We start from the raw sequence: 27,945 nt of genomic DNA, 5'->3' as shown, positions 1-27,945 counted from the left end.
GGAACAAAGCTGGAAGTAAGGGTCAGCCAAATGTTCTGCATTCCCCACAGCCCCAAAGTAAAAAGCAGCACAGTCGAGGGTATGGCAAGAAGAGGGGAATCTTTATTTTGGTTATAAAAGGTTGCAGACAAGCAGCCCCCAGCCCTGGGCTCAGCTGGTTTTCCTACACCTGGCCTGGTTTCCTTTAGGTCTTCTAAGGAACAGGGTGCTGTGCAGAGCCAGCTCCATCCCTCAGTGCCTGGGGCAAAGGATACAGGCTCCCTCCTTGCATCCTACCTACTGGGGGAGGGGATGGGGCCGTGGGAACAGTGTCAATCTGGTTGTGCTTAGAACAGTCACCAAACTTGTTCAGCAGCGTCATCAACACCCCAGACGGCTCCTTATGAAACCTGCTCAGCTTGACTATGGCTATGCCTGATTTGGTGGGGGGTGCAGGCTGTAAGGCAAGATTCCTGAAGAGTCTTGACACTTCACAAATCTGGGGAAGGGGAAGGAAGGGGCGGAAGGGAGGGAGTTTCAGCATCATGTTACAGGTATTGTGCTGACGGCTGCATTATGGCTTCCTACACTCTGGCCAGCATGGAGTGGGGGGTGGGGCAGAGGCCAACCCCGCCCCGTCTTGGGGGCCCTAGAGAGCACACACTGTAGGGCAGGCGGGGGCAGAGCCTGTAGGCACAGATGGTGGCAGGTGGGCCACAGGTTAGGCAGGTGGAGGTGCCGGGTGCCTGGCTCCCCCCAGGCCACTCCTGGAGAGGCAGAGAGCAGCGGTCCTCAGGAGGTCCTTAAGCCCCTGCACACACTGGAGATCCCGGGCAGGACGGCAAAGAAGGAGAAGAGAGAGGGTTAGCAGGATGGGAGGAGAGAGGGGACCTAAGGGGCCCATGGTGGGGACAGGGGCTGCCACAGCGCCTGCCTCTCCATCAGAGAAGGGCCAGGGCTTGGGCAGCAGGCAACCAAGCAGGAGAGAAAACAGGCAGGTGAGAGAAAGCTCAGCAGGGACAGAAAGCCAGGACCAGCAGTGTTAGTGACCAAGGGCCCCTGTACACCAGGACACCACCGTGACAGGCCCAGGCACCTCAGAGAAGGTGCCGCATCCTCCCCAACCTCACCCTTCACCTCCTTGTCCAGCAGGACAGCTGCTCTGAGAAGTCACTTTCTCAGCCCAGCCCAGGGCAGGACTAAGATCCTTCCGCTCAAGGGGAGCCCTGGGGACCTGCCACCACCAGCACACACACCGCACCACACACGGACAGATGGATGGGCTCCATGGGGTTGGCGAGGCATGCGGTGAGGATGAAATGGTGTGTGAGGGGAGCGGGCAGTGCTGGCCGCCGGCGAGATACGTCTTACCAGCTAACCCTCTGCAAAGAGGCCTGTTAGCTCCCCTCAGGCTGTGCAGGAGATGGCAAAATCCTGACAGGTGTCCTCCTGGGGGAGATACCAGAGAGGTGGGCCAGGGTTACGAGTTGTCTGGCTGGGCCCTACTGCCCAGGCGGGGGTTGGGGGGTGCCAGGGAGGCTCTGCTCACAAACTGGAATCCACCATCTCAAACATTTCCTTAGCATCTGAGGAGCATCTGAGGGCTCCAAGCCTCTGAGGCAGGGGAAGGGGGAGGGGGTGAAGAGGGGACAGGAGGGCTTCGCCACAGCCTCCTCTACTCTGCCTCCCACAGACAGAGCTCCATGAGGGGAACTTCAGTCAGACCTTTCTCTCTGTCTCCCCAGGGAAGACAAGAACGAACCCAGGGCTGCCAGCTGCCTGAGCAAAGGAAAAGCAAACAAAAACCAAACCAAAGCAAATCAACTCTTAAAAACAAAAGTTTTATTACAAGCAGAAACAAAGAATACTGGCTTAAATAAAAGGCAGGTGGGAGCCCCATCCTCCAGCCAGCTTCCTCCCCACCTCCCAGGGTCACTGCATGAGGGCCCGGGTCCTGAGGCTGGGGCGAAGCTGGTTCTCCCAGAAGGGCCCTCTGCTGGGGCCACTTTCCAGTTCTGTGACTCTGGCCTCTGGAGCAAGGAAGGACAAGATCCGGTGACTTCCTATGTCACTTTCCAAGGGCTTCAGCCCACTTGAAGGGCCAAGGAGGAGGCTAGGGGATAATTCTTTTTTCTTTTTTTGTGTGGTGCTAGGAATTGAACCCAGGGCCCTGTGCCTGCGAGGCAAGCACTATACCAACTGAGCTATATCCCCAGCTCTCAGTAATTCTCTATTTTGATAAGAAACTACATTTTCCAGCAGGAGGGACATCCTCGGAGCTTCTGGCCCAGATTTAGGTCACCCTTCACAGGCCTTTTGGCCCATCCTGCTCCTTCCTTCCTATTCTCTGGGTGGAAGCCCCCAGCTGGCAGAAACACCTTGTCCTCTCGTCCCTGGCACTGGGTCCCACACTTAGAGCTCTGAGGAGGGGGTGTGGCTTTAGGATGAATGGGGCCACTCCTCAAAGCCATCACCCCACCCACCACACCCAGCCTCAGCCTGTCTGGACAGGTCTTAGCTGGAAGCCTAACCTGGGGGCTGAGTGGCAAGAGATGGGTGGTAGAGTCCCCAGTCCCTGGCTGTCTGAAGTCCATAGAGGAGGAAAAGAGGATGGGGTCTGAGTCCCAGTGGGAGGACAGGGGTCTCCTGTGACCAATGCATGTTCCCTGTCCCATGGCTTAAGTTGCTCCTGAATCCAAGGGGGGAGCAAGGAAAAGGGGCAGCCCAGGGGATGTGGGAGTCAGCCACACTCATACAAGAGCACACAAGCACACGCACACACACATGCACTCACAGCCAGAAGGTCTCTTGTAATAAACTTATTAAAACCAACTAGCCTGCTGATACCCCTTCACCTGGCCACTACACAGATAGCAACATGACTGACTACTTTTTCCACTTAAAAAAGGCTATGTAGAAAAGAGGTCTATAAAATTGTGCAAAATACCCAGCAGTAATAAACCCATTTCAAGTATTGCCAGCATGAGAATAACCCGTCTACCCCCAGCCCTGACTTGGGAGACACATAGTAGGGCAGCCTGGGACCCTTCAGAGAGCCTCCACGGGCAGGGCAAGGGTCAGGACCCCCTTCCTACTGTGCTGCCCAGGACTCTACAGGAGCTGAGGTTCTGGCTGCCTGGCTGGCTGCCCCCCCATTTCCCACTGGAACCCCAGCCCCATCCTATTGGTCAACTCCAAACAAACAAACAAAAGACCGAAACCCCCAATAGTAGAAAGAACAATGATCATCATAAAGAGAAGGCAGGAGCCCCACACCAAAGCAGCCCACTGATACCTCCTCTCTGTGGTCTCAGGTCCAGAGCTGCTGCTCAGTAGTCCTGTTTCACCTGAGGCCCCAGCTCAGCAAGGCCCAGGCAGTGGCCCACCTGGGAGGCTTCCCGTTCAGCTCACGCCCTCTCTCACACAGGCTCACCCTGGCACTGGCGGAGACTTCACATAGTCCCCTGTGGCCTCCTGAGGCTCTGGCTCTCCTATCATTCCTGTCACTGATCAGCTGAGACCTAGGGCCCAAGGCTGTGGGAACCTGGGTTTGGGGAGCAGAGGGTTCAGCCAGGGAATGGTTCAGGAAAAGCCACGCAGAGTGGAAAATAAATACGAAAAGACTCCAGTCTTTGGCAGCTCTGTTTCCCTTGGATGGAATGGGGAGGGTCCTGGCAGGTGTGGAGGGCGGCAGGCGAATACGGAGGGGTGGACAGGCCAGCAGGCACCAAGTACTGAGCCGCATTCAAGGGTGGCCTCCTACCATGCTGGCATCTGGCTTGGCTCCACAGGCTGGCTCATCACTTCTGATGGGCGAGGGCAACACGGTGTCAGACTGCACGAATCCCCTCCGGTCAATCAGGCTTCCAAAACACAAGGGCACAATGATACATGAGGACTGCGTCCAATGCCAAAGCTCCAGGCCAGGAGCTAGATGGCAGCGTCAACGCTTGGCCAGGGAAAGACTGGTCCTAGCAAGGCTGAGGAAAGGGAAGCTGCTCTCTGTCTGGGGCTAAGGTGCTCCCTCTGAAAGGCCTCTCTGTCTCTGGACACCTAGTTTTGGCCACAACATTTATCCACTGTTAATTCAAACTCACCCACCTGTCTGATTGGCTAACAAGCCAAGCTGCAGGTGAGGGAAAAGCAAGGCATAAGCATCTGGAAATTGTGAAATTCCTGCTGTCCCTTCCCCACTATGCAGGACAGGTCACAGGAGTACTGGATGGGACCAAGCACTGCAAGGATGGGGGAGAACAGAGGACCGTGCAGGCAGGTCTCGTCCTAGCAGTGTCCTCAGCAATTTCACTCCTGTTCTGGAGCTCTGGTGCCCCCTGGTGTCAAGATGGACAGGGAACTTCCCAGCAGGGTAGACACCCCACCCAGTGCCACCTGGAAAGGCAGCATTGTTCAAGTGTGGCCACAACAGTCCCTGTGATCATCCCTGAGGGTAGGATTATATAGAATATCTAATAGTCCTTAATATTTTGTACTTAATTTTTTCCTACAAAGAGTTCATGTGACCAAAAATGACAAACTTGCACAAATTTCTTTATGTGACAAATGTGGAATGCATTCTGCATGGGACAGTGGGCAGAGGGTGTCTAGTGTAGGGAGGAGTCTGTCAAGGTCCAGAACCTCCGTGAGGACGTGGATCTGTGGACCTACACAGCCTCCCTCCACTGGGACCTCTCTCCTGCACCCTGGGCTTACCTGGGAGGTAGGGGCCCACAGAGCACAGCACAGCAGTTGGTGATAATACTTTTATGGCTGTAGGGGTTGACAGAGGCCTCACCGCCCCTCTTGCTGGACCACGAGCCTTTGATCTGCAAGCATGAAGGAGGCCTGGGTCAGCTCTACTTTTTTTTTTTTTAAAACATGATGCTGGAGATTGAACCCAGGGCCTAGTGCATATTAAGCACACACTTTACCCTAGATTCCTACCCCTACCTTCCCCCTCAACTCCAGTACTGGGTATTGGAGTCAGAGCCTCATGCATGCTAGGCAAGTGCTTTACCAGTGAGCTAAAGCCCACAGCTATTTTTTGGGGGTCCATTTTTTCTTGCTTGCTTTTTTTTTTTTTTTTTAATACTGGGGATTGAACCCAGGGGTGCTTTGTCACTAAACTACATTTCCCAGTCCTTTTATTTTTTATTTTGAGATAAGCTCTCACTAAGTTGCTGAGGCTAGCCTTAAACTTGTGATCCTCCTTCCTCAGCATCCCAAGTAACTGAGATCACAGGTATGAATGTCTGGTTTTCTAGAAGCTGGGGAAAGTCTACCAACTGTGAAACCAGTTCTGGTTGAACTATTAGAGGGACATGTCTTTAACACAGATTATTCAATGACAATGTGGGAGACCACCAGATGTCAGGGGTCCCCAGCAGAGATCAGAAGGCCTTAACCAGGACAGAAGACAATAGAACCAAAGAGAAGTCTCCAGAGGAAAGTCTATGGGTCAATCTCTCCCTCCTCTGGGTAGTATTTAATGCACAGGGCTCAGGCTGACCTGGCTGTGAACCCTGACCCCGCCACTCACTAGCTACATAATCCTGGGCAGATCATTTCTCAGTCTGTCATCATTTGAAAAACAGGGACAATATTAATTCTAAGCTAATACTACTAATTCTCAGACTAGTGAATCATTAGACAAAATCTGGCCGATCTCTAACCCTGTGAAGTCTGCTATCAAAGGCACTGAGGGGTTTAGCAGTGAAGACCTGCCTAACTAAAACCCAAATGGCCCTAAACTTATCGTGCTGTAGCACTTCCTTTTGCTTAAGCTGGAAATACCCTACAGAATCAGCACCCAGGAAACCACTCTGGGACATGCTGGCTGATGTCATTTCTGCTCTTGCCAATCACCCAGCACAGGATACCGTCATGCGTGTTGAATTTTGTTTCCCCAGATGAGAGGCCGAGGTCATGGAATGTGTTTTCTTTGGATCATGGCCTCTGATCAGTATCAGATGGTGAACCAGGGAGCACATGCTCTGGTTGCTTTTTATTGTTTGGAGGATGGGGAGGGGAGAGCAGGTCTGGAGCTGGGGAGGGAGGGTCAGTGGAGCCCCACTGCCCTCTCTGCAGTTCTCAATATGAAAGCCTCAGGGAGCCACAGTCACAGCACTGCTGCCTGCAGGTGTGGCATGGCAGAGGAGAGCAGGGCTGTGACTTCTGGGCACCGACCCTGGCTCTGCCCTTTCGCAGCCGTGTGACCCTGAGGCACATCTCTCAGCCATCCAGTAGAGGAAAGGCATTCCTGCGCTTCTGCATAGGCTAGGCAAAAGGACCTGAAGAGATGATGGGGACTTCAGGGATTCCATAAGCGGCCACGCACTGGCCAGCCATGAGTGCTGCCTCTGCGGGGCACTGAGCAGAACTTGGGGAACTCAGGAGGCTGCACTGAGGGGCCAAAGCACGTGGGGATCCCAGGAGCTCGCATAGAGAGTTCCAGGCCGGGGAACAGGTCTGGCCACCCTTCACCTCCACCCAGGCTGCCCCGGCGGTCTGCCAGGCAGGGCTGCCCTTGGCCACCCCAGGCTCCCTTGGCCCAGCTTCTGCCTTACTCACATCCTCGTTAGTTGTCAGGTTGGAGGCGACGAGGTAAGTGTGAAACCCTGAGAGGCCCAGAATGGACCAGATGGAGAAGAAGCAGATCACCAACTCCAGCACAGTGGGACAGTCAAGGACATCACGGAGGAGCGGGGTGGGAGCCTCCCTGGGCCTGGGAGCTTGCCACACTCCTCCTTTCTCAACATCCTTCTCTGGAGTTACTTCCCAGACAGGTGACAAGTTTTGGAAGCTTTCTGTGGCCCAGTCACCACTTCTCAGCAGGATCACTTGCTGGTCCCCAGGAGGGGTAGGGAGTTCCCTCCAGAACAAGACAAGAGTGGGATGATGGACAGCAGAGGAAACTGAGGATCCCAAATGTGGAGCCTCAGACATAACACAGCCCAGGGAGCTCAGTGTGCTTTCTTTCAGGTCCCTGAAGATGGGACAGAGCTTCCTGGGAGTTCTCAGTCAACTCAGCCCCCAAGCCACCCCATTTAGGATGGGCCCCAGCCTGGCATGAACAGAAGCAGCTGGTCCATGGGATTCTAGGGGTCAGATACAGACTCCACTGCTCCCTCCGGGGACCTGCTCCAGGGCAGGGGCCTTGGTTCCCACCCAGCTAACAAAGGATATCTTGCTGGTGTCTCCTTCAGAGTGGAGAGGAAGTTGCTTCTCTGAGAGCCTGGGAGAAGAAACAGAAGAAGACACAGCTCAGAGGGGCGGTGTCCCCAGGCCTTGACCCCACTGAGCTTGCCACTCAGCCCCTCCTGCTTCCCTCTGCCCTCCCTCCAACTCACGCAGAGTCAGGTGAGTGACCACGCAGGCGAAGATGAAGGCCGTCAGGAATGAGAGGGAGAGAATAAACGCATAGAAGAAGCGGTAGTTCCGTCTCCCCACACAGTTGCCCACCCAGGGGCAGTGATGGTCAAACCGCTCTGGAAAAGGCCAGGGGATGGGTTAGTGTGTCTGGCCTCCAGCAGCACGGGTGTCTAGAGTCCTCAACCCCTCCGCTCTCCATACCAGCAGGCTCCGTCCCTCAGACACGCCTGGCTTTGGGTCTGCCACGCACTGGTTCCCACTGCCTGCGAAGCCACTTCCTTAAAAAGTCCCCTGGGCCCCCAGATTAGGTGGAGGCCCCCTGTTGTCTGCTCCATTGCTCCTCTTCACAGCACTGGGCCCATGTGTGTTTAGATACTTAGTCATGATCACCAGACTGGCTAACTGGCCCTGCTTGATTATAAGCCCTGAGAGGGGCTGTGGGACCTCATACAGTGCTGAGTCCCCAGGGTCCATCACTGTCCTTGGGACAATGACCTACAAAAAGTACAGGCTGCCTGACCTGCTACTTCAGCCACATGCCATCAGCCAATGACCCTGTCCCCTCTTCTAGGACTAGAGGTCCAGGGAGGGGCTGGGCCGCTATGTACCTCTCAGAGAGCAGGCATCTGGGCCAGGGCTGAGCTCACACCAGGGCTATGTCCCTGGGGTGGGCCACACCCAGACTGGTGAGGAAAGTCCCTGTGGGAATGTGGGTCACAAACCCGTTGCAGGCTTCAGGCCAAGACTAGTGCCCTTAGAGGAGGCGGGTGGGGCAGACTCTCAGGGGTGAGTGACGCCCACTGAGTCACCCCCTGTGCTGCCTGCCGTCATGGGTGTTCCCCACTGCTCTCCCGCGTGGGACGTGCTGAGCTGGCACAGTGAGCTCACTGCCCTGAGAACTGTGCACTGTCACCATGGCTCAGCTCACCTGGGTCCTTGCACAGTGTTTCCCGTATGGCCCACTCCCAGGGGACCTCCTTGGGTCCCCATCAGAGCTGCACAGCCTCTGGAGAGCAGGGCAAGGAGACAAAGCAAGCACTAACGTGTGGGTCGGGGTGCAGTTTCCAGTCGCAGTTACATCCTCACCACTTCACCAGCTTGACCCTAGACCCTCCCCAACACTGGGAATCACAGCAAAGTCTACAGTACCGCTGGCCCTGGGCCGCTGGGTGGTAAACCATTCTCTTTCCGGTCCAAATGTATGAAGTGTGAGAAGCTGGATGACTGAGGACCAACCGAAGCCAGGAGAAATGTTCAAGGTCTCTGTCTGCCCCACACTTCAGAGCTGGGGGTTAAGGGACCTGCCAATCCTGATGCCACTGGTTACACTCAGAGCCAATCCTCCGTCAAGGCAAATCTGAGCAAACCAGACTTCCTGCCCCGCCCTGGATTTCAGACACTGCCCACCATGCCCTATGCATGACCTGCTGTCCCCAGGACTCAGTCTGTATCAGGCATCCCTGCATCCCTCCAAGGCCTCCCACTCACCCACACAGTTGTCGCAGACGCTGCAGTGTGAGGTCCGGGGCGGCCGAAACATCTTGCAGGTGAAGCAGTACTTGAGCTTCACCATCTGCCCATTGATCATCACCTCCCGCGTCCGAGGGGGCGGCCGGTATGTGGAACTGCCTGTGTTGTCTGAGGGCAGTAAGAGAGAAAGGTAGAGGGTACCCAGGCAGCCCAGGGCAGGACCTGGCCAGATGGAAGCCCCTGCTGCCTGGCCACAACAGAAGCCTCAGGGAAACTGTCCCAGGAACAAATGGAGGTGTGTCTGTTCCTGGCCTAAGGCAGGGACAAATATGAAGAGCTGCTACCAGGTCCTGAGGCTTCTCATGCAGCAGGCACTCTGTTGACGCTTAACACAGCTCCTCACACTCCTGCTAGCCTTGCTCAACTCTGAGAAGGGCCACCAGAGATGGAGTCCCCAGGAAAGTTGAGTGAGATAAGTTCAGGCACATCCTATCAAGTGTGATCTAGGTCCCAGTTCACGGAAGGTTCAGGAGATAGAGGAACAAAGTAAACACCACGAGGAAACAATCAGATCTAAAACCAGACGCCTCACAGACCACTGGTCTGGTCTCTAACAAAAAGTCAATGTCACTTATAAAAAGAGGAGAGATGGTTCAACATTAAGAAAAGACACAGGGCTGGGGCTGGAGCTCAGTGGTAGAGCGCTTGTCTCCCACGTGCGAGGTACTGGGTTCCATCCTCAGCACCACATAAAAATAAAAAGAAAACAGATATTGTGTCCATCTACAACTAAAAAATATTTTTAAAAAAGACATAAATAAATGTAATACATGATCTTTGAGTGGATCTTGTTTTGAGAAAAGAAACAAAACAAAAAGTCCAACAGCAACAAAAGGTATTTGGAGGGCAAGTAGGCAAATCTGACTGGGTTAAAAATTAGGGAATTATTAGCTGCGCACAGTGGTGGCCCCTGTAATCCCAGCAACTCAGGAAGCTGAGGCAGGAAGATAATAAATTCAAAGCCAGCCTCAACAACTTAGCAAGACCCTGTCTCAAACTAAAAAATTAAAAAAGGGCTTGAGGAGGGCTGGAGTTGTAGCTCAGTGATAAGCACCCCGGGTTCAATCCTTAGTACCAAAAAAAGGGAACTATTAATTTCCCTAGGTATGACAATGGAATAACGGGTTGTATAGGAGGTGCCTTAAATTTTGAAGATGTGTGTTGAAATACTTAAGAGTAAACTCTCTATGATATATTGGGAAATGGTTTAATAAAAATATACGGGGGCTGGGGTTGTGGCTCAGTGGTACAGCGCTTGCCTACCATGTGTGAGGCACTGGGTTCCATCCTCAGCAGCACATAAAAAAATAAACAAATAAAATAAAGGTACTGTGTCCGTCTATAACTAAAAAAGAAAAAGAATATATACATATGACATAAATAAGACATTATTAAGAATTACATCACTGGATCTAGATGGTTAATGCATAGGAATTTTTTTTATTTCTTTTTTTTTTTTTTTGGTGCTGGTGCTGGAGATTCGAACCCAGGGGTGTACACACCTCAGCCCTTTTTATTTTTTAGAGACAGAATCTCATTAAGATGCTGAGGCTAGCTTTGAACTTGTGATCCTCCTGCCTCAGCCTTTGGAGTCACTGGGATTATAGGCATGTGTCACCATGCCTAGCTCCAAGACCTTTTTATTTTTTTAATATTTTATTAATTTTTTTTTCTTTTGTACTAGGGACTGGTTCCAGGGGTGCTTCACCACTGAGCTGTAACCCCAGTCCCTTATTTTGAGATAGGGTCTCACTGAGTGGCTGAGGCTGGCTTCAAGCTTATGATGCTCGTGCTTCAGCCTCCTGAATAGCTGGGACCACAGTTGTGCACCACTGTGCCTGGCAAAAGCACTTTTAAGAATTTTTGTTCCTGGGTTGGGGTTGTGGCTCAGCAGTAGAGCACTTGCCTAGCATGTGTGAGATATTGGGTTTGATTCCCAGCATAACATAGATAAAGTAAAGGTCCACTGACAACTTAAAAAAAAAAAAAAAGAAGAAGAAAAATGAATTTTGTTCCTTGAAGATATCATTAAAAGAATGAAATGGCAATTTCAGAGTAGGAGGAAATATTTATAAAATATTTATCTCATGAAGGACTTCTATCTAGATAGTATTCCAGTAAGTCAGTAAGAAAAGTCAGACAACAGAATACAAATGTGGAAAAACACATAAGCAGGCATTTCCTAAACAAGGTTGTTCTAATGGCCAATAAACACATAAAAAGGTGCTTATTATATTCATTAATCAGCAGGGAAATACAATTTTCAAACCATAATATGCTATTATTACACATGTACCAGAATGGCTAAAATGAAAAAAATTAAAAATACCGAGTATTGATAAAAAGGCGATTATCAAGAATACAAGCAACAATAGGTGTTGGAGAGGATGTGGGGAAAAAGGTACACTCATACATTGCTGGTGGGGCTGCAAATTAGTGCAGCCACTCTGGAAAGCAGTGTGGAGATTCCTTAGAAAACTTGGAATGGACCCACCATTTGACCCAGCTATCCCACTCCTCGGCCTATACCCAAAGGACTTAAAATCAGCATACTACAGAGATACAGCCACATCAATGTTCATAGCTGCTCAATTCACAATAGCCAGACTGTGGAACCAACCTAGATGTCCTTTAATTGATGAATGGATAAAGAAACTGTGGTATATATATATACAATGGAATTATTACTCAGCTATAAAGAATAATAAAATTATGGCATTTGCAGGCAAATGGATGAAATTGGAAAATATCATGCTAAGTGAGATAAGCCAATCTCAAAAATCCAAAAGGCGAATGATCTCACTGATAAGCGAATGGTGACACATGATGGGGGGTGGGAGGGGGTGAGGAAGGAGGGACTGTATAGAGGGAAAAGAGGGGTGGGAGGGGTGGGGGGAAGGAAAAAATAACAGAATGAATCAAACATCATTACCCTATGTAAATGTATGATTCTGCAAATGGTATGCTGTTACTCCATGTACAAACAGAAACAACATGTATCCCATTTGTTTACAATATAAATAAATTTAAAAAAATAAATACAAATAAAGATAAAAAGAAAGAAAGAAAGAAAATGTTCCAAAAAAAAAAAGCAAAGCAACTTGACGTCTATGACTACTTTCCACTTTGGCAGATGCACTCATCTACTCTGCTCCATCCACCAAAAGGAAGTGTACATGAGGTGACAGGTGCCCAGGGATGTGTACAAGGGTGCTCACAGCAATAATTCACATCACAGGCAAACTCTGGAACTACCCAAATATCCCAACAGATTTTTTTTTTAAAGTATATTTACACAATAGAATTTTAAACAGCAATGAGAATGAATGATTCTCTATTACGTACAATATAAACAACTCTTATAAATATCACATAAAGAAACCAGACACTACACTGGGCATAGTAGTACACACCTGTAATCCCAGTCACTCAGGATGATGAGGCAGGAAGATCACAAGTTTAAAGCCAGCCTCAGCAAAAGCGAGGCACTAAGCAACTCTGTGAGACCCTGTCTCTAAATAAAATACAAAATAGGACTGGGGATGAGGCTCAGTGGTCAAGTGCCCCTGAGTTCAATCCCTGGCGTCCAAAATAAATAAATAAATAAATAAATAAATAAATAAATAAATAAATAAATAAATAAATAAATAAATAAATAAATAAATAAATAGGGCTGGAGATGTATCTCAGTGATAAAGCACTCTAGGTTCAAATCACAAAAAAAGGGAAGAAACGGGACTCAGGTTGTGGCTGAGTGGTACAGCGTGTGCCTAGCAAGTGTGAGGCACTAGGTTCGATTCTCCACACCACATATAAATAAATGAATAAAATGAAAGGTTTATCAACAGCTAAAAAAAATTTTTTTTTTTAAAAGAAAGGGAAAGAACAGAAAGAAACCAGACACCTCAAATCACAAAATGTTCAAAACAGGCAAAAGTAATCAGTATTACTGATTAGAAATCAAGTTATCCTTGGGGGCGGGGACAGTAGTCCGAAAGGGACACAAAGGGGGCTCCTGAAATGGTGGTCATATACAGTGTTTTATTTTGGCACTGATCTCGTGTGTTCGGCTTGTGAACACACACGCACCCAAGAGAACACTTATAATTAGCAGACTTTTGGTAAACTCATTATACGTCCATAAAAAAATAAGAAAGAGAAAAACAAGAAAACAAGAAAAGCTGAAGCAACAGACTGGAGGTCCCACAGCCGGCGTATTAGCAGAGCAAGAATCTGAACCCAGGTCTGCCATGTGCAAAGTCCAAGGTTCTACCCATTAAGCCTCTAGGTACCTCAGGCCACAGAGGAACAAAGTCCCCAGAGCAGTGGCTCCTTCCCACACAGAAGCCTGAGAGTCACACGGGGCAGCCAGGGATTCCCAGCTCTCACTGTGCCCCCAGTCACCACTTCCCAGCCTTCAGTGTGGCGGCTTGCCTCCCATGATTACGCGCTGAGTGCCCACCAATGTGCCGGGCACCACTCTAAGTGCCCGGCATGCACTGGTGGCCCACAGAGACTCCAGTCTCACGCTGCCGGCTGCCGGACAGACTTCCGTGAGGTCACTTCACCAGCACTTACTATTTTTTTTGTACAAGGGATTGAACCCACAGATGTTTTACTACCGAGCCACATCCCCAGTCTTTTTTAGTGTTTCATTTTGACACAGGTTCTCACTTAGAGCCCCACTAAGTTGCTGAGGCAGGACTTGAACTTGCAATCCTCCTCCCTCAGCCTCCCGAGTCACTGGGATTACAGGTGTGTGTCACTGCTCCTGGCTAGTCACCACCACCTTGACCACGGCATGTTTAAAATGGAACCCAGCCTCTGTGCACCTCCTTAAAACCCGCAGCATGAGCCCGGCGTGGTGGGGGCACACTTGCAGTCCTAGTTGTGGGGGAGGCTGAGGTGGGAGGATCACTTGAGTCCATAGTTTGAGGCCAGCCTGGGTAACAAAGCAATACCCTGTCTCAAAAACAAAAAACAGCATGGTAGACGGCAGGGGTTAGAGGTCAATGGATACCCTCGGGAACCTGGTTTGGTCACTGACTGGTTATGTGAGGCTGAGTCAGGTGAGCATCTCTGTGCCTCCATTTCTCATCTGTAGAACAGGAATAAAAGGCAGAATGGTGTATGAATCCTGGTTCCACTTCTTACTGCCTGGGTTTCTCCTGATACTCGTGTGAGGAAATCATCTGGCCTCCCTGTACCCAATCGCTGAACTTCGCAGGGTTGTCACAAGGATTAAGTGTGGGTTACCACTGTCAGCTCTCAGAACGGCGGAGAGGAGGAAGGGAAGCGGCGCGGGAAAGGGACACTTCGCTGAGCGCTATGTGCAGAGCACTCTGCAGACATACCTCCTTCCCTCGGGAAAACATCCCCTCAAGGTAAGATCGTGCTCCTCATCTCCAGGTTACAGCTGACACTTGTTCAGTAAGGTCGAGTGGCGAGCCCAAGGCCACACAGCTAGTCCACAGCAGAACCCAGATGCAAACCAGTTTCAAAGTCTGGGTTTGTGGTCTTTCGGGAGACTGTAAAGTGTGTTGGAGGGTGCTATTTATCCCTGCCTGGTTCCTCATTTCTACCAATGGCACAATCCAAGAGCTGGCGGGGCTTTTAACACAGCCTCTGAGTATATACTTGGTAAACACCCCTTTGCTGACTTTTTTGTTTATTTGTTTTTAAACCTGGGGGCACTCTATCACTCACCTACATCCCCAGTCGTTTTTATTTTGAGATCAGGTCTCACTAGGTTGCTGAGGCTGGCCTGGAGTCTGCCATCCTCTTGCCTCTACTTCCCGAGTCTCTAGGATTATAGATGTGTACCACTGTGCTTGGCTCTTCTAACCTCTTCAGTTTAGAGCTGAAAAAACAGAGAGGTTAGGGTATTTGCCCAAGGTCGCATAGTGGCGGCAGCAGAAAGTCCAGTCTGGAGTCTCTTTGCAGACATCTTCTTTCTTCTCATCCCTACCTGACTAGTCTCCAGGTCTGGTTGTCATCTTCCTTCCTAATCTTTCACCCTCCGTTCCCAACACAAGTGCAGGCCCAGAATCACCCACAGATGCGCTGGAAGAATCTTTGCTTTGGATTTTTTTTCTTTTGGGATTCTGGATTATCTGCATTCCATAATGAGATCTCTGAGACATGGGACCCAAGTCTAAACATGAAATTCATTTATGTTTCATATGTCCCTTATACACACAGCCTCAAAGTAAGTTTACACAATATTTTTAGTGTGGTCAAGTGTGGAATTTTCCACCCTGGTTTCATGTCAGCCTCAAAACGTTTTGGATTTTGGATTTTCAGATTAGGAATGCCCAGCCTATAAATAGCAGCCATAATTTATTTTGAGACAGGGCCTCACTAAGTAGCCCAGGCTGGCCTCGAACTTGCATTCCTCCTGCCTCAGCTGCCCAAATGGTGGGATTACAGGAGTGTGCCTTGGGTTGGCTTAGCCATTACTCTTATTGTTCTTCTATGAAACTTTACATTCCACACATGGAGTCACGAGACCTTCAGACTACTACTTATCTGAGAGTGAAGGAAGCCACAGGCCCTCTTCAGCACTGAGAGAAGTTACCAGAATCCTCACTGGATTCCCAGTGGTCCTTCCCAGGAGAGAGGGGAGCCTGCGACTCTTCCCCAAGGGAGGCAGGGAGCTCTGACCAGCATGTTCTGGCCTCCAGCAACAAGGCCTCTTTCCATTTAAAACTCTGAGAAAGAGGAAGTAAAGCTCTACTCACACAACTGCCTTAGACGGTCCGGAGACAGGGAGGCAGAGCGCGGGTACCAGCCAGGTGGGGAACGGAGGTCGCTGGACCTGGGTCAAAGGAGGCTTTGCAGGAGCAGCTGTCCCGCTGCCTGTTCTCAGGCCAAACAGTGCTGACCACTCACTGGCCCAGACTCAGCCTCACAATCCTCCTTCAGGGCCTCCTCCCAGCGGCTATGGCCAATGGCAGCTTATTAGCATCTGTAGCAAGTCCCTGGGCCATTCCTGACCAAAAGGCTGAGCCTCCTAATTTTCTTTCTTTTATTTCTTCCTCTTCTCTTCTCTTTCTCTTCTTCTCTCTTTCTTTCTTCTTTCTTTCTTTCTCTTCTTTCTTTTTTCTTTCTTTCTTTCTTTATTTCTTTCTTTCTTTCTTTCTTTCTTTCTTTCTTTATTCTTTCCTCTTTCTTTCTTTCTTTCTTTCTTTCTTTCTTTCTTTCTTTCTTTCTTTCTTTCTTTCTTTCTTTCTTTCTTTCTTTCTAATGATGCCATTTTTATTCTCAACAAATTGCTCATCAGTTTCTTTTGTAGTTTTCTCTTTTTCCAGTAGGATCATGGGGTTTTTTCCTGTTGCTGGTTCGTTTGTGTGTGTATAGGGTGCTGGGGATTGACATGCTAAGCAAGTGCTCTACCCCCCCCCCCCAAGTCTTGAGCTTTGATAGACAAACACAACTTCAAGGTGTACCAACATTCCCTGTTTCACTGGATCACAGAGAATGCTCTAGGCTAGGCAAGAGGACAAGTGCCCACATTCTGCTGACAGGAGAGTTCACTCCAGCAGAGTAAGGCAGTACTGAACTTAGAATCCCTGCCTCCCAAGGCATTTTTTGTTCATCTTTTAAACGTGAGTGCCCACTTTGTGCAAGCTACTGCGTAAGGCCTGGGTGTGACAGGTAAGGAGAAAGTACACAGAGATAAGTCAAAGATATCTGCTCACCCTGTGCCTGACTGGCACATGCAGGTATTCAAAAAAATATTTGTTCAAGGAGGAGGGACTGATCATGAGAGATGCTTTCCTGCACTAAGGAACCTAAGACCTGCTTGCTCCAGGGCTCCTTCTGCCATGTCAGGTTCTTCCCAGACCTCTCACCCCCCAAAAAGATGCTCTTGTGCTAGCAAGGCCCCCTGCCCCTTCTACAGGGGTATCTAAAGTGTCTGAGGATCTCATCACGCGGGAAGGGACTCATCCTCTCCTAGCGAATGGCTGTGAGATGCAGATGTATTTCCTCATACCTTTCTCCTGACAAGGGACATGCTGCAGGTCATGAATGGCTAAGGTTGTTATTAAAGCCCAGAGCTGGTGTGGAAGCCACTCGGGGCTGGCACTAGATTAATGGAAAGGATTTTTTTTTTTTTTTTTTTTTTCCAGTGCTGGGGATGGAACCATGGCCTCAGGCATGCTGGGTAAGCTGTCTACCACTCAGCTCCACCCCAACCCCTCAGGAGAAGGCTTAAGTGAGGGGAGCCCCTGACTGCCTACTGCCCCACTGTCACCACCTACGTGGTAACAGCTGCAGGGCTGGGGTCTCCCAGCTCCCAGAGCCAGCTCAAGGTCAGCCACAGTGCCCAGGTCTTAGGGCTGGGTCACTGTAATCCCCATAAGACCACTCTGTTCATTCCCAGAGCCCTGTCACCTACAAGTGAAGTGCTTGGCCTGGGGATACAGGAAGAGCTCGGCCTGAGGGCAGTCAGGTAGAGGAGTAGGCAGCAAGCACTGAGTCAACGCCCCACGCGGTGACTCTGGACCAGCCTCATCTCATGGTCTCCCCCTCATTTTGAAACCTGGTATGGCCAACTTGTCAGCCTGTGACTTTGAGGAAGCTGCTTAGCACCTGGAACCTCCGTATCAACCCCGTGAGACTTCACAGATTAGATGACATAACGCAAGGCCTAACCCACAACCAGTCAATTCCTGATGCTGCTGTCTACATGTGATGCCCTGAGAATACAGCAGGGAATAGCAGAGTGGAGACAGAGGCGGCGTGCAAGTCAACAGAAGTGGCGATTATGCTGGACCAGAGAGAACGAGGCCGCAGGCTCACTGGGGCGAGAGGGCATGAGAGCAGAGGGGGCGGCCTGAGCACAGGCAAAGCTGCGGGTACTGGGGAGTGGGAGGAAATGAGGGGCCGGGAGGGGTGCAGCTGGCTTCCTCCTGCTGGCTCCGCCCCTGCCAGCGAACATTCAGGAAGATGGATGATTTGTTTCCTGCCGGGACGCATGACGTGATGAGAAATTATTCCCTTCGTGACTCTTTCAAGCCTTAGACTCCATCAAGGGGAATACCTCCCCTCTTAATACCTGGCACCCTGAACCTCCTGCACTTCAAGGGATGGCTTTCCACAGACAACCACCAGGAAACCCCTAGCATTACGGCCTTTGCTTATGTGATTTATCTTCTATGGAAAGGAAGTTGAGTCTGGCTTTTCACCACTTAACAGGGGTGACAGACATTTTCCTTTCAAATATACAGCCCCATGCTGCCTGAGGACAGGGTTACATTCCAAGAAGTGTGTCACTGCATCACTAGGTGTGATTTCCTCGCTGTGAGAGCACCATCCCATGTACTTACACAAACAAAGAGGACCAAGACGTCATTAGACAATAGGACCTTATGGGACTACAGTCCTTTATAATATGTCACTGACGAAAACGATGGAATGCGGTGTGACTGTATTTAAAAGTCAGCCATTTAAAGGAAAATACTAGGGAAATGAAGGTACGTGTGGATGTAGTAAGGGCAGGAAACACGAAGGGCGAAGCCCATGACTGACAGGAAACAATGCTGAGAGCCCCAGGAGTCACCCACGAGCCCAGTTCAGGAGGGCCGGGGACAAATTTGGGTCTCTGAGAGACAATTGCAACTGAAGGGTGAGACCAGGATTGGGGGCCTGACCAGAAGAGCCTGGGCCAAGCCAGGAGGAAGGTGAGGGGGGCTGCCTTGGGAAGTGGCCTTCAGGACCAGACAGGGAGACGGACAGGATGGCTGTGAGCTGGCACGCAGGAGCACACAGGCAAGACCGCATCTGCCCACGAGTGCAGCTGGGTCTAGCTGGGTCTAGGTGTGCATCTGTCCCTCAAACTCAGATGTCTCTGCTGTTTCTCATCAGATCAGGAGCTTCTCGGGAATATTAGTCCCACACTCTACCTCTTCCAACTGTTCAGAGCCTGCAGGCTGATCCAGTGACATGGCCACCAGGTGACAAGTCCAGATTTCAGATTTGGGTGACCAGCTGCCCCTGTTTGCCTGGGATGATCTAGACTTTTGGTGCTAAAACATAACAGTCCTGGACAAACTAGAAGGAGCTGGTTACCCTAATGGATAGGTGCCCTGGACTTCTACAGGACAGAAGCTGCTGGTCTCTGGGGCAGAAGAAAGAACTTTATACTAGCTGGGTATGGTGGTACACACCTGTAATCCTAGCAGTTCAGGAGGCTGAGGCAGGAGGATCTCAAGTTCAAAGCCAGCCTCAACAATTTAGCCAGGCCCTGACTCAAAATTTAAAAAAAAAAGAAAAAGAAAAAAGAAAAAAAAAGGCTGGGGGTGTGACTCAGTGGTTAAGCACCCCTGGGTTTATCACTGGGAAAAACCTTTATACTGCTGCAAGGAATAGTAGTGCACACCTGTAATCCCAGCAACTTGGGAGGCTGAGGCAAGAAGATTGCAAGTTGGAGATCAACCTCAGTTGAGGCCCTTAGTGAGGCCCTAAGCAACTTAGTGAGATCCTGTCTTGAAATAAAATCTAAAAAGGGCTGGCATTGTAGCTCAGTCATAGAATGCCCTTGGGTTCAATTCTCAGGACTGCAAAACAAACTTAAAAATATGTAAATAAAAAGGGGCTAGAGAGTAGCTCAGGGGTGCAGGGTCCCTGAATTCAATCCCCAGTTTGGGGGAGGGGTGAGAGGAGGAGGAGGAGTTTGCACTGTCTGCGTGGGCCTCGGACCAGGAATCGGTGCATCTGTGACCACCGCCTCAGAGTAGATCCTCAGCCTCTCAGAAAGGTCCCACAGCCTTAATCCTTAGGAAGAAAACATTTCCACTTTGATCAGAAGCCTCCTGGCCACACCCCAAAATCTGGCTGCGGTTCTAGCTTAAGAACTCAAAGGTCCCAAAGATACTGTTTTCAGACTTGACTGTTCTCAAAAGCAAGCCTTGAGCTCCACAAGCTGATTCCACCCCATCCTTCCAACTGCAGTGTCCTCACCTGCTACGGTCTACACAGCCTGCTCAGTGACCCCGTCCCTCCTCCTTCCCACTCTTGTCCTCTCTTCTCTCTGTTCCATCTTCCTGGAGGCCCCTTCTCCTCCATCTTCCTGTGCTTGAATCCCACCCAAACTTCAAGGCTTGACTCAACTGTCAACCTCTCCAGGAAGCCACTCCAAGTCCTTCAGGTGGAAGATACATCTGATTCCTGCGATCCTCTCCCAAAACCTGACCTTGCCTGTGGTGGGCAGGCCTTCCACTGTGCACTGACCTACACTGGAAACCCCCAGCCAGGGCACACCTCAGATTCCTCACCCCTCTGCTGTAAGGAGGCAGCATGTAGAACTCCCACACAAAGGCACAAAGCCACAGTGCCTCTGTGGGAGACATGCCAACCATCTCTTGACCAGGCCCCGCGGGCAGCAAGAAGCATCTTCCTGGAGGCTCATTCTTAGTGGTTCATCCACCCTGTCAGCCAACATCACTGACCTTTCCACATGACAAGGTGAACAAGCCACTCGTGTATCTCACAGCATGTGGGAAGGTTGTGGATGGTCTGGCTTTGCCAGGGTCAGCGGGGCTCCCAAAGCACAGGACACCGGAGTGCAGAGGATGGAGGGAATGTGTCCCCACCTCCATGTCAGAAGACAAAGCAAGGGGCTCGGGGGTGAGGACACATTTCATCTCTGTTCCTTCACCCCCTGCCTTGTGATCACCTGCTCAATGTCCGTGTGGCACTCCTGGCCTACAGGGTCACCTTCATTGGATGTTGTGAAGAACTGTGTGGATAATGGAGGGAAAGCACTGAGCAAATGGTCACACTCTCCCCAAACACAGGGATTACTGTTGTCATTATCACCGGAGCAACTCACAGGAGGTCAGAGGATTCCAGGCAGTCAGACCTCTGAGTCCAGCTGAGTAGGACAATAATCCTGCCTTATGATTAGCCCTGACCTGCAGGAAAGGAGAAAGCAGGTGCTGGGCCTCCTGGCTGCCAGGTGCACCAGCAGGGGTCAGATCCAGTGATACTGAAGGAGCTGGATCTAGGAGACTGTGTGGCCAGTGGCTGGGGGTACAAAGGGAAGGAAGCTGGATGGAGATGACAGTCAGGCAGCAGCCCTGGGTGTGGCTGCAGACGGGCCTGGGCGAGGGAATGAGACAACAGACAAAAGTTGGAGAGAACACCCTCTCCCTGTGGCCCTCCCAAGCTGCTCCAGAGAATTAGTGAAATTATCTCCAGTGATGGGCGCAGCAGGGCTCTGATATTTACAGGCCACTAGATCTCTTCAGGGCCAGCTGGGCATTTAAAAGCCTGTGTGAATGCTACCCAGTGAGAGGAAGGAACCAGCCACAAACCGGAAACCCCCAAGGTGTGCAAACACCCACGTCACTTCTCAGCAGGAAGGAGGTGGGGTGAAGCAAGTTGAGATTAAGGCCCTGTCTCCAGGGCCTAGCAGTCCAGGGGAACCTGACAGCAGGCTAAGAGGAATCAAGGGCCTCATGAGGGGCCTGCTGTCCCTCACATCCACTCAGTTTGTTCACCCTCCTGGGTTTCTCCCTTCACTGTTTGAAGGTCCTCATACTCCTACCTAGAGGCCTCCTGACCCTCCCAAGCCCCACGTCCACTGTGCCCCTCCGCTGTCCTTTCACCAAGCCTTGTCTCCACAGGCCCATACCTCTGCTCAGCTGTCACCGCCTTCCCAGGGCCTCCCCTGAACACACTGTTTAAAACCCTGTGCCCGCCCCAGCTCTCGTCTTCTCTGCCTCCTCTCTCTGTCTGAATCCTGGACATTTAATTATTTGTTTACTGTCTTTCTCCTCCCCTGGAATGTCAGCTCCATGAGGACAAGGGTTAAGTCCACTGTAGCACCAGCATCTAGAAAGTGCCTGGCACACAGCAGGAGCTCAATAAATGTTTGATGAATGAATGAATGGATATGTGACTATTTAAGAGGAGGGCTGTAGCCGGACTCCCTGGGCTCTCAGTCCAACTCTCCCACTTGCTGTGTAATCCTGGACCATTTACTTAATCTATCTGTGACTCAATTTAACCAATCAGTAAAAGGGGAATAACAACAGTACATCTCATAGGATTATTGGGACATTCAATAAGATCATGCATGTGAAGAGATTAACATAGTGCCTGGGCCTGAGGAAGCACAGTTCCATGCTGGCTGACAACACAGTCTTTCTCGGCCAACATTTCTTTTGTTGCTGTTGTTGTTATTTATTTTTGGTACTGCGGATTAAACCCAGGGGCACTCAACCACTGAGCCACATCCCTAGCCTTGGCTAGCTAGCATTTCTTGCTTGTTAATCATCTGGCTCTTGCTACTCTAGTGTCCACACTCATCTGCCTTGCTTACTAATGTATCCCCAGTTCCTAGCAAAGTATTAGAAGAGAAACAGCCTCCTTCTGAGTCCAGGAACGTGGAGCTGGGGAAGACACAGATTCAGCTGGTAGCATAAATGAGCCTTACCAATCTGTTTCTCCAGGGCAGCTGCTTCACAGACAGTGGCCCGGGGCAGGATCCCGGGGTCAGTGAAACTTGTCTGCAGCAGGCAGCTCATGACAAAGAAGAAGAGGATGGCAGCAATGATGGGGATGGCCAGGGTCAGTTTGCGAGCCAGGTAGGGACAGCTAGAAAGAGAGATGGAGAGAGAGAGATCAGCAGATATCCCAAGGACTCCCTGGAGCACTAGGTATCACATTCTTGAATAGAGTTGAGGCTGAGGCTGAGGCATGGCTCCCGGGTGAGTGCAGCTATTCCCATATGAGTGCCCATAACAGACATCACTAATCGATTCTTGCACTTCCCCGCTGAGCTCATGCAACGTGATCAACAGATCCCAGCACCTTTTTATTTTTTCCCACTGACACAGGGTCTCATTACATTGCCCCACGTGGGCTTGAACTCCTGTCTAGGCTCCAGTGATGCCCCCACTATAGATGCTGGGTCTACAGTCATGCTACTACACCAAGCTCAGATCCCAGCACTCTGAACCCCTGTGCTTAGCTGCAGCCTCAGGATCCTTCAAAACACAGGGCTCCAGGCAGCATTAAGAATTAAGTGGACCATCACTTCTGATGAACTGCCCACGGCCATGTTCATTCATTCACCTCGTCACTCACTCCACAAATATTTACTGAGTCCTTCTTTGTGCCAGGCAACACTTTAATAAACAGCAGGAGTGATGGCCATAAATATGACAAGAGTCCCTATCCCATGAGGCTTATGGTCTAGTGGGAAAAAACACGTAAACAGGGAAAGGCCACCAGAGTGCCGTGTGTGCTAACAGGGGAAGGGAGAGGCTCCCTGAAGGATACCGAAGCTGAAACCAGAATGAGTAGACAGCTGGGGGCAACAGCACCGTCAGTCACGGCCACGGTCACCCAAGGGACAGTAACTCCAAGGGAACCTGTCAGGCCCCCCGACCCTAGTTGGCTCAAAACAACCCATCCCTGCTAGATGGACATGTTCCTCCTCCACCAGGCAGGAGGGCAAGCAGGAGGATGCTGAGGCAGGAGGATCACAAGTTCAAGGCCAGCCTCAGCAACTTAGCGAGATGTGGTCTCAAAGTAAAAAATAAAAAGGGTTGAGGATGTAGCTCAGTGGTACAGTACCCTTAGGTTCAATCCCCAGTACCAAACAAACAAACAGACATCTTTACAGTGACCCTCTGAAGTTATGCTTCTTACTTTACAGATGAAGAAACTAAAGCTCAAAGAACTTAGGTAACCTGTCTAGGTCACACAGCTCAGGCTAAATGAGGACCAAGTCAGAACTGACTGTGAGGCCCATAGTATATTAATCACTGTCATGTGCTGCTTTCCCTCCTAGAGACAGAGTGGACTAGTGGAGTGGGGAGCAACTATTTGGAAATGACTGGAGGCCTGAGGACAGCCAATGGTCCAGGAGCCGGCACAGAGGCAGGGAGCAAACTGTGGGCATCTGCACATGACTTCTGAAGCCTCTAGCATCAGGTGCTGTGGCTTCCCCAGAGGCCTTTCCCCTGAGGAGCAGGGACTGCCAAGGACATGGGCTCCAAGAGGCCCATGCGCTACTCCACAGATCTCAGTGCTCCCAGGTCTGATTCTCGAAAAGAACCAGCCAGACCCTCGGTGTCACCCACTTGGCAACTCATCCAGCTCATGCACAACCAGACTTCTCTGGGGGACGGAGAAGACGTGAGCTTGTAGAACCTTCAAGAAACAGGAAGTCCTAGCCTCTTGACTTTCTAGAGGGGGACTCCTGGGCCCACAGCTAGATTCAAGTTCACTCAGCCAGCCAGCAACAGACAGTTTCCGGGCTCCCAACAAATGATCTGCCCATTCATTCATTCAAGCCGTAGCTGCTGTGTTTAGTACCTGCCATATACCAGGCACTGGTCCTAGGCACTGAGGTCACACCAGTGAGACCTCTCATGTATAAAGACAGGCAGGACACTACCAAACAAGTATCCATCTAGTATGGATGACAGGCAAGGGTGTGGAAAGGCAAGTAAGTCACGAGGCTACCTGAAGGAAGGACACTCCAAGTGGTGTGAAGGACCCGAGGTGCCAGGATGGGAATGCACACCAGGGTAGTGCGGAAGAAGCAGACAGAAGGGGAGCAGGGACCAGAGCTCTGGCTCCTACCCAGAAAGCCAGGAGTCAAAGGGGCACTCCAGCTGCTAGGTCGGGGTGGGAAGTAGGCAGAAGCCAGGAGGCGGACACAACGATCCACCAAACCAAACAAGAAAGCACAACCATTCACAGCAGGAAAGACCCGAGATGGCCACCTGTACCTTTTCCCAGAGCAATGGGGGCGCTTGAGCATCTCCACATTCCTTCCCTGTCCTCACTAAGGGCACTTCTATCACTCCAGGTTCTTACTAAGGTTTCACTCTGGTCCAGACCCAGGTCCTCACCAAACTCTGCTGCCAAATCACCACCTCAAGTAAGGACAAGGACAAGCAGAGACAAAAGCCAAGATGATTCACAAGTGCTCTCTGAGTCTGGAAGTCCTTGCTTTCTCCCTGGCAGGGGACAAATAAGTCACCAGCAAAGCTACCCACTCAGCCAGCAAAGGTCCTGCTTCTGAACAACTGAATCTCACTGTAGGTCACAGGGCCAACCACAACAAGCACTGCTTCCTCCTGCCTGGGCCACGGCCCTGGGCAACAGCAAGGAGAGCAGCCCAGGGCTTCTGGAAAAGGCACTTTCATAGCATCCACATGTCTGGTCTAGAGAGCTAGATCTGAAATTCAGCCCAGGGGCCATTCTGTGGGTTGGAAATCCAGAGCTTCTGCTTCTAAATCATCCCTGAACTTTTATCCACAAAGACTCAAAAAGAAAGAACAGAGTGTTCAGTGGGTAAAAAGAAGAAGCCAATTTATAGGAAGTCTTCACCGTGCTTCAAGGGGCAATCTTGGGTTGCAGTTACATGATCTGGCAACTGGAAAAGGACCTGGGAACTGGCGTCTTTGTGACAGCTTCGCCATGGCCACATGCCCTCGGGAAGTGTTTTTCTGGTGAAGACAACAAATACTAACAGCAGCCAACATCAGATGTGTGTTCCTGGGCTAAAAGCCTGCATGTGTGACCTCAAGTCAATTTCATGCTCACTTTCTGGATGGGTACTATTAAAGTCCCCATTTTATAGATGAGGAAGCAGGGATTCTGAGAAGTGAAGTGACTGCCCTGAGGTCACCCAATTAGTGTGAGGTGGAGCTTCTGGCCCCAGAGACAGAGTTCTCAACAACACACTATATATATAATAAAGGAAGAGGACCACAAGAGATAAGGAGAGCTGGGGGGAAGGTGTGGCTCATGAAGTGGGTGTGCATGCATAGGACTCGACAAGGAATCAAGTGGCAGGTGGCTTCAGCTAGAGACTGAGGATGGGGTGGAAACTTCCGATCACATATGTGGTCCTGGTAAAGTTATAAACACCAACTCCTTCATCTATAAAACCGAGATCCTGTGCAGGACAATTCCGGGTCACTGGGGAGACAAAGAGGTCAAAAGCCCATGGGGCAAAAAGGACCTGTCACACCAAAGCACTCTGGATTCTTTCTTTAAAAAAATAACAAGGCACACAGCTGTTCCTGATGTGGAACAGACCAGAGGAATGCTCCAGAATGCAAGGAAGGGAAAGAAAGCCATGAGGTCAGGAATGGGGGCAGGGGCCTGGAAGACATCTGGGGGGTCCAGGGAGCTGAGGGAAGGACAGGAAGCTCTGGGGGAGCTAAGGGAAGAAAAGGGAGAAGGAAGGGGCAGACGGAGGGGCCCAAAGATGCTTGAGGGAGGATGCCTTGGGGTCTAGGGAGCATGACAGGGAAAGCAAAGAGGGAGGGGCCTGAAAGGAGAGGGGACCCCGGGAGTTGCTGCAGGGAGCAAGAAAGGAAATTCAGGGTGGTATGTACACGGCCAAAGGACACAGAAATGTAGAAGTTGTCTGGAAGGGTTAAAACGAAAAGATGCCTTGAGGGGTCAGAGAGAGCGAGGGCAAGGCAAGAGACGTCCAGGATGAGAGAGCAGGCTTACCGAAGGAACCACGGGGGCCTGGGGGGCTGGTCTGGGAGACTGGGGGCGGTGAAAGGACACAGGAGGGTGGTGTTCCTTCAGAGGCCGGCAAAGGCAGGGGACCAAGGCAGAGCGGGCGAGGGCAGTGGCTGACAAGCGGAGGGGGACCAAGGCGGGCAGACAAGAGATGAGCGGGAGCCAGGGGAGGCCTCGGGACGGGCTGGAGCGGAGCGGCGGCTGCCGGCAGGCTCAGGGGAGAGAGGCCGGTGGCCGGCGGGGCCGTGCAGGTGGGGCCGGGGCCGGGGGAGGAGGGGCGCGCGGCGGGGAGGGGGCGCGGCGGGCGCCGCCAACTCACTCGAAGACGAAGAAGAGGACCGTGGTGCTGAGGATGAGCAGCAGCGTGAGCGCAAAGACGCCGCCGTGACCCGCCAGCATGAGGCGGCCGCCGCAGTAGAAGCGGTTGCGGCCCGGGAACACCTCCCACTTGCGCCGCGGGCGGCGGCCCAGGCTCCCGCTGCCGCTGCCGCTGCCGCTGCCGCTCCAGCGCGGCGCGGCGGGCGCCGGCCCGGGGCCCGGGGCTGGGGGCGCGGCGGGGCCGGGGCGGCGCGCCCCGGGGGAGGCGGGCGGCGGGGCGGCCCCGGGGCTGATCTGCTGGTACTCGCAGTCCTTCATGCGGCCGGCCGCGGGCCTCGGCTCCGCGCCCCGCGGGCCGGCCGGGCCGCTCCGGGACCGGGCCGAGCAGCGGAGGTGGCGGCGGCGGCGCGCGCGGCGCTCGCTCGCTGGCTCGCTGGGGGCGGCCCCGCCGCCGCCCCGCCCCCGGCCCGCCGCCGCCGCCGCCGCCGCCGCCGCCGCCGCCGCGGCCTCCCGCCGCAGCGCCCCCTCCGCCGGGGCCCGGGATGGCGCGGCCGAGGCGGTCCCGGCACGCAGCTGGACCCCGGCGAGTCCTGCGCCCCTGCGCCGCCTTTTGCAGCTCTGCACCGGGAGCCATCAGCAGATGCGCTCTCGAGGGCTCTTTCTCTTCTTTGCAATCAAACCGTTTGTTAGGAGCCCACTGTGTGCCAGGCACCGTGCCAAGCGCCGAGATTCAGGTGGTGGCCCAACTGATAATTCCAGAGCCAGGCTTCGCCCATCCCTGAGGACTGACTGGAAGGCATTCCGGGGGTAGGCATGTTTGAGAGTGGGGGACACATCGAAAGTTCAAATGCCCTAATAGGCCCACTTTCTGGCTACCCTCACCCAGCTCTGTCCTGGGCCCGGACCCAGACGGAGGTTCCTAGGTTTCTCGCCCATAATGCAGGGGTCATGCCTGAGGGCCTCGGAGATTCACCTCCCCGCAGGAATTCTGGATATATTCGTGTTCTGCTGTGGACCAAATTACCACAAACTTAAACAACACACCGATCATCTCATGGGTTCCAGGTCAGGAACCCAGAAACAGTTGAGCTAAATCCTTTTCTTGGAGTCTCACACCGTTCCAATCCAGATGGAACCCAGAGCTCCGCGTGGTGGGCTGGCTGTAATCCCAGCTACTCGGGAGCTGAAGCAGGATCCCAAGTTCCAGGCCAATCTGGACAATTTAGCAAGATGTTGTCTCCA

The 27,945-nt window shown here is 51.7% G+C and overlaps 1 protein-coding gene across 5 annotated transcripts; it reads right to left on the bottom strand.

The window, feature by feature from the left end:
- Nucleotides 1-80: 80 nt before the first annotated feature.
- Nucleotides 81-27,578, bottom strand: ZDHHC18 (zDHHC palmitoyltransferase 18). Of its 5 annotated transcripts, XM_079114998.1 has the most exons (10): nt 26,961-27,575; nt 26,705-26,916; nt 8,836-8,985; nt 7,326-7,463; nt 7,162-7,210; nt 6,547-6,649; nt 4,690-4,802; nt 3,743-3,842; nt 1,351-1,428; nt 81-799 (listed from the first exon to the last, which is right to left on the bottom strand). In XM_079114998.1, exons 1-9 carry the CDS (start codon nt 27,335-27,337, stop codon nt 1,387-1,389), a joined length of 1,284 nt encoding a protein of 427 aa, XP_078971124.1. In that variant the 5' UTR covers nt 27,338-27,575; the 3' UTR covers nt 81-799; nt 1,351-1,386. The 5 variants fall into 5 exon arrangements, with proteins under 5 accessions (XP_078971124.1, XP_078971123.1, XP_078971125.1 ...); XM_079114997.1 differs by lacking the exon at nt 1,351-1,428 and having other exon boundaries at nt 26,961-27,578; XM_079114999.1 differs by lacking the exon at nt 1,351-1,428 and adding an exon at nt 22,322-22,482 and having other exon boundaries at nt 26,705-27,129.
- Between the last annotated feature and the right edge of the window lie 367 nt (nt 27,579-27,945).

Source organism: Sciurus vulgaris (genome assembly GCF_902686455.1).
Source record: "Sciurus vulgaris genome assembly, chromosome: 1".
Lineage (NCBI taxonomy): Eukaryota > Metazoa > Chordata > Mammalia > Rodentia > Sciuridae > Sciurus > Sciurus vulgaris.
This window is presented reverse-complemented; position numbering and strand designations above follow the sequence as displayed.

What these genes read in the sequence shown, in the direction of transcription:
- ZDHHC18 (XM_079114997.1), bottom strand. Translation starts at nt 27,337, where the DNA reads ATGGCTCCCGGTGCAGAGCTGCAAAAGGCGGCGCAGGGGCGCAGGACT. An exon ending in CGTCTGCGACAACTGTGTGG is followed by an intron (nt 7,464 to 8,835) that starts GTGAGTGGGAGG and finishes GGCCTTTTCCAG; the next exon opens with AGCGGTTTGACCATCACTGC. An exon ending in CCAAGCCAGATGCCAGCATG is followed by an intron (nt 800 to 3,742) that starts GTAGGAGGCCAC and finishes CGGGATCTCCAG; the next exon opens with TGTGTGCAGGGGCTTAAGGA.